This window comes from Primulina huaijiensis, chromosome 4 (assembly GCF_012295235.1).
Source record: "Primulina huaijiensis isolate GDHJ02 chromosome 4, ASM1229523v2, whole genome shotgun sequence".
Taxonomy (NCBI): Eukaryota; Viridiplantae; Streptophyta; class Magnoliopsida; order Lamiales; family Gesneriaceae; genus Primulina; species Primulina huaijiensis.
The window spans coordinates 3,809,771-3,819,327 of NC_133309.1; the positions used below are offsets into that span (position 1 = coordinate 3,809,771).

The 9,557-nt window shown below is 32.3% G+C and overlaps 1 protein-coding gene across 1 annotated transcript; it reads left to right on the forward strand.

Moving 5' to 3' along the window:
• Positions 1 to 6,370: 6,370 nt before the first annotated feature.
• Positions 6,371 to 7,224, forward strand: LOC140975919 (zinc finger protein ZAT10-like). The gene has a single exon (XM_073439850.1). The coding sequence runs from the start codon at positions 6,400 to 6,402 to the stop codon at positions 7,111 to 7,113; it is 714 nt and encodes a 237-aa protein (XP_073295951.1). The 5' UTR covers positions 6,371 to 6,399; the 3' UTR covers positions 7,114 to 7,224.
• The last annotated feature ends 2,333 nt before the right edge of the window (positions 7,225 to 9,557 follow it).

The window sequence follows — 9,557 nt, forward strand, 5'->3', positions numbered from 1 at the left end:
CTCCAGTCAGTTGTAGTCTTTCAGCTAGAATGGCTTCCAAAACAGTTGTTGGTTTTGTTTTGAAAGTCCTGGGCTCTTTGCAATCTTCGGAGATGGACTTCTCTCAGAATTAGTTTCACTGACAATCAGTTTCCTTTTGATTTTCTTCTTCTGGACTGTCTTCTTGACTGTTTTGGGAGCCTCCTTTGTCCAAATCTCTTTCTTCACTTTAATAAACTGTTCAGGAGATATGTCTAGCTTGAGCTTTGGTGGTTGAACATTTTTCGCATTGAATATTTTTACCTTGGATGACTTCTCAGAATAATCACCCACCAAGCTTTTGGTTTTTAGCAGATAGCTGAGAGGCATTGCAAATCTTTTGGATTGTTTGGAGGACTGAAACATATTCTTGAGTATGTTGAAGATAATAGCTGACCACTTCAGTCTTCTATCAGCCATGATGGCAGACATCACTTGGAACTTTTCCAAGGTAAGAGCAGTAAAAGAGCCTGCTTTGACGAGTAGCCCCTTGGCCACGATGTCGGCCAATAACTAGATTTCTGGTTTCAGTTTTTTCTTGGCGTCAGAAACCTTGATTTTCTGCCCATCAGCAGATAGGAGTGTCTGCATCTCCTCCACATCAGAAGTTTTCACATCATAAATGTTGTCCAAGCCATCAGACGGCAGTTGGAAAAGATTGCAGAAGGAGTCTCCTTCAACAATCAGCAGTTGACTGTTGATGGTAGTAGTGATCTTGCCATCAACAGAGATAAAACTATTAGCATAAAAATCTTGAATCTCTTTGGGATAGATTTCTTAGGATGAGAATCCCAGAAATGTCTTCAGGCCGGCTGCTTCGAGCTTCAGAAATACATCCTTGATAGCCTCGTCCTTGATGATAGCTTGATTATCTGTGAGAAGAAGAAGCTCTGTGTATTCGATTTGCTCTGAAAGTTTTGATGCGCCTAAAAGAAGAACTGAAATGAAGCGGGTTGAAGTACATATGTTTGTGACTGTTCAAATTTTAGGGACACGTGTCAGTCCAAGATAAATGACTAAAATCGTGTGTACGTGTGATGAAAACGTGTGTAGAAGTTAAATGGACTACAAGGATCCACGTTTCAAATCACTATTCAGTGAAAGACATCAATTAATGCATAATTTTAACAGTCACATCCTTAATATAGAATGTATATCAAATAATCAGTTAACTTATTTTATAAGATCAGTTAGGTCCGTAACTGAGTAATAAATTAAAAACTGAGTCAGTTCAGCTAATGACCAACTGACTATTGTCTTATCAGTTAACCATTTAAATTCGACATTCCCCCTCAATAAATGTGTATAGATAAAAGATTAAAGAAAAATTAGTCTGAATAAGTCAAGTGCAATTGGTTGACTGAAGTCTTCTCGTCTTCTTATATTTCTTCTTCTTGAATTTGTCTATAAATAAGATTGCTGTCATTAGATACTAACAACAACAATTAAGTACAAATGGATAGAACAAACAGTTCCAACAATCCTCTTTCTCTAGCAACGCTTCACCGTTTGGAGAGTTTGAAAGAAGCTATTGAGGATCTTGTCTCGGAAAAAGTTATGTCCACCTGCACTAAAATACAAAACCTCCAGACCATTAGCAAAACAAATTAGTTGCCACTGATAAACAGAAGGCAACTGAAATCAAGTACAAGAGGCGGCTCGATGTTATCCATACTTCAGATCTTGCTACTGATGAAGGTTTGATAGAGTTAATGCTTAAGAAGGAGCAGAGTGTGCTGGAAAAGATTGTCTCTATGGAAAGCTACAGAAGAATTTCATGTAATGAATTATCTAGTTGGATGTCCCTATGGCTAAAAGCCCTTGAAAGGGAAATAAATCGTGTACTGTGTGAAAGATATCATCAATAAATTTGTTGTTTCGATTCATTTCTGTTTACCTTTGCATACTAACTGATATCAGTTCACTAATTAGCATATGACTAACTGACAATTAACTAACTGACCTATAACTAGTAATAACTAACAATTGACTAACTGAACAGTAATTTGCAATAACTGACAAAACAATATTCAAACATATAACTAAGATAGATCAATTAAACCAAGGATATTGCGAAAGTTAGAAAACTTAGTCTCGGGTAATGGTTTGGTAAAGATGTCAGCTGCCTGTTGTTCAGTTGGTATGTATTCCAGCTTGATTGCCTTCTTTAGAGTATGATCTCTGATGAAGTAATGTCTGACATCAATATGCTTGGTCCTTGAGTGAAGAACTGGTCTTAATCTACGAAGTTGTGCATTCGTTTTTCGGTTTTAGTCCTTATCATCGAAATGCCGATGTGACAACGTACATGTTAGTAATAGTCATCGTCATGTTATCAGTTTTCGATTAAACATTATCATTTTTTGGTATCACGTCAACAATCTGATGAAAGAACTAAAATCGAAAAATATAAATTAGTGGACTAATACTGCAAATAACTAATAATATGACAAAAAATAGAAAACATTCGAGTCACATGACAAAAATATATATTTTATTTCCATTATTTTCTAACTAGAAGAATTTTGTTGATATACTTCGGATATTAAATGAAGTAATAAGTATATAACTACTGAAGTAGACGTATATGAATTAAAATGATCATTTTTTACTTTGTCTTAAAACCAAGGTTGTGTCCAATAAAAAATGAAATCTTTGGCTGGTCTAAAGAGATATAACCGATTCAAAATAAGTCTGATTCCGAAGTAAAAATGTTCTTTTACTTCGTAAGTTCTATCAAATAACGAAGTACATGATCAAACATGGCTTCACAAGTTACATTGATTTACGAAGTAATTTATTCGGATGACTTCATAATTTTTGAATTGGGGATAAATAAATGGTTTCTATAACTTTGACACAATTTGAATTTTGTCAAAGTATTTTTTGTTATATTACTTCATCATTTATTTATAGTGTAGAAGTAATAAACCATATTTCACTGCAACCTAATTTTAATTTAAGAAGAAATTGTTGATTATATTTGAACTAAAATTTATGAAGTATTTGAATTACCTTTTTAAGTTCATTTTGTTTCATAAAGTAGTGAAGTTAAAAAATATTTTCCAATTCACAAAAATTGAATAAATGTACAACAGTACCATAATATCTACAATTAAAAATGCATTAGATTCACAAAATCATTCATTCAAAAAATGAAAAATATATTGTAATCTTTAAGTAATTGGTTAAAAATTTCTCAACTGCTAAAAAATTCAAATGAAATCAAACTTGACCTCAAAAATGTATCCACAATACTTCATTATATTGAGATTGATTATAATATCGGTACTTGATTGATCCTCCAAACTGAAATGTAATAGTTACAATGATTTAATATAGACATTTAAAAGATATGTTGTATGCTTGATTTAAAAGAAAAACGTTATATGCATGTTTAATTTTTATAAGTGATGAAAAAATGAAATGTTGAAGGAAGTGAAGTAATTGTGACTAATATGAATAAGTGATACAATGATATGTTAATACGTAGGTCAAGGCTCAGTTGACGGGTGAGACTATCGCTGATGTCCTCGTCGCCCAGTAATGTGGTTACATGTAGATGGATCCATCACCCCAATACGAATACAAATACGAATACGAAAGTCACAATTAATGATCTGAATTCAACGAAAACGAAAATGAATATTTATGAAAATGTTATTGTACGTACAAGTATTTTCACTGTTGCATGTGTTATGTATACGTATTATGTTGATATCAAGATTATGATGTGTTGAGTTTTTAGACTCACTAGGTGTGATTGATGCAGGTGATATTGATATTAATGATAATGACGGTCTTGATGGTTGACTTTGCTGAACTGAAGTGCACATAACCCGAGGACCATCGCTAGTTTTCCGCACTAGTTTATGATTTTTGATTTTTATGATTATGTTAAAGATATTTTTATGACTTTGATCATGATTTTGAGTGGTTTTTGAGAGATCGTTAGTTTTAGCAATTTTGCTAAGTTAGGATTTGAGACGTATGACGATTTTATGATTCAAACTATTTTCCTTTTGATTTTCAAATATAGTTGGTTGGTTTATTTTTAAAATGTTCCAAAAGTATTTCATATAATTATTTAAGTAGTTCGGCCGAATTAATGGAGAAAAAAAATTTTAGTATTTTTTAAGAAAACGAGTAGTTGACATTTTAGTAAATTTCGATGTCCAATTTATTCTTTATTTTCATATTTATTATATCAAATTATCGTACGTAGGACTAACAATTAGTACTCTGATTAAAAGACTAAAGTCAAAAAGTGTACAAATAATTGGTTTGAGATCGAAATAAACCAACAACATGACCAAAAAATAAAAATATATATATATATATGAAAGTAATATAACTAAAATATAGTATTTTCCATTATCCTCTATCTCCCTTGTATCATCTACTTACAATATGTCATGAACCATACTGGCGTCACCTAAATTATAGTTGAAAGGGACGCTATTTATTCTTTTCGTGGCTGCTAACAAAAAGATGGCTTTGACTTGCGTAGGCAATTGTAACCATCGAATTATTCAATTTATATTACTCGCTGCAGAGTGATAGCAAAAGTAATATAGATTGTATACTATCTTTTTGGATATTAATAACTCCACATAAGTTCACGTGAAACGATCTAACGAGTCAACTTTGTGAAATAGATTTCCCACCTGTCTCGCAGCGACCCATGAAAAATATTATTTTTTATGTCAAAAATATTAATCTTTACTACAAAAATATCATTTTTCATTAGTTATCTTACGAAGAAATATTGTGCAATATATGTTGATTCGAGTAAAAAAATATTATTTTTATGTCAAACATACTTACTTTTCATTGTAGGTATAAACCGAGTCAACCTGTCTCACGATTATATATACACAAAAACTCTATTGAGACGGTCTCACGGATCAATTTCGTGGGTCAAATATCTTATTTAGGTCATCCATGAAAAATTATTAATTTTTATACTAAAAGTATTACTTTTTATTGTGAATATCGGTAGGGTTGACCCGTCTCTCAGATAAAGATTCGTGAGACCGTCTCACAAGAGACCTACTCATATATATGTGTGTGTGTGAGACCGTTTCAAATTATACAAACTCTAATAACTCACTTGAATTGAAAAAATAAAAAAAAACCATATAATAAAAGATAACCTTAATTAAATATTTTCCAAATATTAAATTTTTTTTCCCTCAATTTTTATATTAGATTATATTTTAAGTAAATAATAATTTGCGTAGAAATAGAGCGCGTATAGTAGCTTTGACTTGGACCGAGCTCTAACCTTTGCTTAGTCGGCCACTTACAATGTTGTCATTCTGACCTCACACACTTCCACGTGCACCTCAAGTAATAACCCCACTTTGGAATTAAACGTGTTTTTTCTTTCCAATATGAAAATAGAATATAATAATAAAATATCCTAAAAAAAAAAGAATATTATAATAAAATAAATAAATTTATTTTTCCTAAACAACAGATATACTATTTTCTTACTGAAAAACCAATATCAATAAATGTTGTAGGATCGAACGTTTGTCGTTTTATCGAAAGTTATTTTTGATAGTAGTGGTATGACTACAATCATTTAAACCGTAGAACAGACCAAATACTCATTTCGATTTGATAAAAAAATACTATTTTCTTGACTTAGTTTAGTTATGAACTATATTAAAATTACTAGTTAATTTTGTAGAGTTGATTATTCTTGAAGCACAAGATAAATATAGTTTTATTTGATTAACTTACACATAATGTATCTTAATATTTAAAATAAAACTAGTACTCTATTCCCATCTACTAATTTTATTTCAAAAAAAAATATCAAGTAGATTCATTGATAAATTAGTTCAAATTATTGGTACAAAATCAAATCAAATCAAATAATTTATGAATGAAAAATCAACTAATGGTGCTAACTTTAGAGAAAAATAATTTAGATTTCACAATTTGAGTTATTCAGTAATGAGGACTAAATATAAGATTTTTAGAATTTAATTGCTAATTTTAGAATATTTTAATTTTTATTCTGCTCTTATTTAATTATATATATCTACACATATTTTTGATATGCTGCACACCAATTATGTATATTTATGTGAGTATTGATGAAGTGACACTCATTTTTCGGATGTAGAATTTTTTCGTGTTTCATCACATCTAATAGATGAATGTCACCTTATCGATATTACATAAGTATGCATAGTAAACATGTAATTTATCAAAATTATATATATATATATATATATATATACACACACACTAACACTTGTCAAGAACCTTCCCTACCTTGTTAGCATGTAATATATATGCGACTGATAGCTTCCCTATTCTGAATACTACAACGCTATTTTTCATACCTCTTGACCTATAATTCAGATGGTGCTTGAAGCTTTGAACTCAACCGCGGATCCCGCGCCGCCGTTTCAATCACCACCACCGCGTCGCCACCACCAGGAGTCGTCATGGAACAAAAGCAAGCGATCCAAGCGTCCCTGTGGCGGAATCCATCAGCCCGTCAATGAAGACGAGTACTTTGCACTCTGCCTCATCATGCTCGCTAGCGGTGCGTCCGCCTCCTCCTCCACCGCCCACCAACAGATTAAAAACTCACCTAACCGAGCCCGTCTTCCGTCGCCGCTGCCGCCAGCAGTGGAGTCATCAGTCCAGAATCTGGTGTACAAGTGTTCTGTTTGTAACAAGGCTTTCATGTCTTACCAAGCCTTGGGAGGACACAAAGCCAGCCATCGGAAAACCAGCGGTGACAACGGCTCAGCCACCACTGCCACCGCCACCTCAGGCGCTGCCGGAGGTAGAACCCACGAATGTTCCATATGCCACAAGTGCTTTCCCACCGGACAGGCCTTGGGAGGACACATGCGGCGCCATTACGAAGGCGCCGGTGGCGGCAACAACAGGGTGACATCATCCGATGGCACAGGCGTCGTAACTCACCGGGGTTTCGACTTGAATTTGCCGGTGGTGCCGGAGTCCTGGCTGGGTCTCGGTTCTCGTATGGAAGGGGAAGTGGAAAGCCCTCACCCCGTCAAGAAGCCGCGTCTTGCGTTACTCTCGGAGCTAAAATTATTTTAATGTTTTTTTTCTATAATTAATTAATATAGTTTAATAAATTTTTAATTTATTTATTTAATTTTTTAAATCAAATTATATAATTCATATTTTGTTGATTTGAGAAATTTTGTGATTTAAGATATATCACACATTGTTAGTTGGCAAATACTGGTGTGAAACGGTCTCACGGGTTGTATTTTGTGAGACAGATATCTTATTTGGGTCATCAATGAAAAAATATTATTTTTTATGCTAAGAGTATTACTTTTTATTGTGAATTTCGGTAAGGTTGACCCGTCTCACGGATAAAAATTCGTGAGACCGTATCACAAGAGACCTACTGTTGTTAGTTTATTTACCTTTTAGAATAAAATATTTATATTTTTGGTGATGGGTAATATTTATATTTTAATATTTATGAACAATTGGCCCATTATTGCTTTTATTTTTTTAGAAATTGCAACAAAAAAAAAAAACATATAGTAATGGACTATTTTGTCACTAATTGCAATGTGAACTTGTCAGGATTTACATTTAACCTTGATTTAAATTATACACGCTAAGACTCAAATCTCCGTGATTGCCTCATTACCAAACAATGCTAAATAACAAAATAATTAAAAAAAATTTTTGTACAAAATATTGTAATAAAATTCAGTTTATTTGGTACCAAATTAGATCCTAGTAGTTGTGCAATTGACATCTATGTATGTACGAGTATTTTCGTGCTTTTGGTCGGACAATATCGCTATGGGTTAAATACATTGATATAGCCAAATAAATTCGCGGTCTAGGTTAGAAAGTTTCGGACGAATGTTGGATGATAGAGTCTGAATGTATGGTTGTCGCTCTTGCAAACCCTAAGAGAAACTTAGTGGATCGTTACCTACATCACAAACATAACGTTGCTCCGGTCAATATCAAATTACAATAGTGGAAAAAACTAACCGAGGAATAATGACAAATATACTTAACGATTTCAGTCTAATCTATATGGGGTGTAAGGGATGAGTATGTGAATCAATTAAAAATGATAACCATTTTTTTCTTGGTACAAAAAGTTATAAGTTGAAGATGTCTGGGTAAACTAGGAGAGCTAGTGGGCAATTCACTGGGTTGAGTCTTGTTCCTTCCTTGCTAATGTTAGTGGCAGGGTAGAGGGAGCCCGAATTAGATGATCTGCACACTTGAAAAACAAATAACATTAGTGGAGCAACGGAAGGGTTTTCAGCATAGACACTTGATAAGCCCAAATCGTATAGAGATTTAGGGGTTTTATTTGTGTTTATCTAGACTTTTTATCCCTAATTATGTACTTAATTGAATTAATAATTGTATATTTGTATAAAAGATGAAAAATGATTAAATTTAGAAATAAAATGAATTTACAAGATTTCAAAGGAAAAAAATACCAAAAGAATTAGGAAATAAAATATTCTTATATTTTATTATTATTTTGATATTATTGAAGTTTTTGAAGAAAAATATGTGCATATGTTGATAAAGATGAAGTCTCATATTTGAAAATAAAATCTACAATCTTATCTACAAGGTTTAAGTTTGAGATGGGCTTAAAAGGAATTGAAGGAGGAGGCCCATTTAGAAGAGCGTACAGAGAGAGGGGGAGCCGTAACAGCAGAGGAAGAGAGAGGAAGTGCAGAACGGAAGACTACAGTGAAGCAGCAACAGCGCGGAAGAAAAATTGAAGGGAGGAAGATTGAAGGCATAAACAGGAGGAATTCTCGACACACGCCAAATCACTGAAAATTCCTTCCATTCCTTCTCAACTATGTTTTCTTCATTAAATTTAAACATGGATTTATATTTGTTTTGAATTTATGGAATAGATTTTTATAGACTAAGGCCATGATAGGGCCAAGACAAATTATTTTTGATGTTTTGAGTTTGATTCAATTCTATTATTTATTTTTATTCATTGATTGATGACGTTTACCATATGTTCTTTTAATTAACCAATTAAGTTGAATATTTGTTGGTTAATCTACAACCAGAATGCGATAGATTAATATTTGCTTCATACATCAATCAACACATGGTTAAATTGACTAGAAATAGTATTCAGTTTCAATGTGCAACTTTAGGTTGAAAAATTGGATTTTCATAGCGACTTAATGCGGTTGAATATAATTAAATTCAGTTATGAATAATTGGACTGTTAGATTTAATTAATTTTGTAATTCGAGAAATCGTTTAATAGATAATTTTAGAATTTCGGCATGCATTAAGTAATTAATTTATTGGATTTAAATTTGACACGTGGATTATAAGTTTGTCTTGGTACCACTGTGCGCTTTAAACATTTTTAAATAATTTAAATTTTCGTCTAAATTAATAACTTGGATTATTTTTGGCTTTAGTTAATTTATTTAAATTGTTTAATTTAGTTTCAAGTAATTTATCTCATCTCACTTGAATTTGATTATCCTAAATTTAAAAAAATAATT

What these genes read in the sequence shown, in the direction of transcription:
- LOC140975919 (XM_073439850.1), top strand. Translation starts at nt 6,400, where the DNA reads ATGGTGCTTGAAGCTTTGAACTCAACCGCGGATCCCGCGCCGCCGTTT.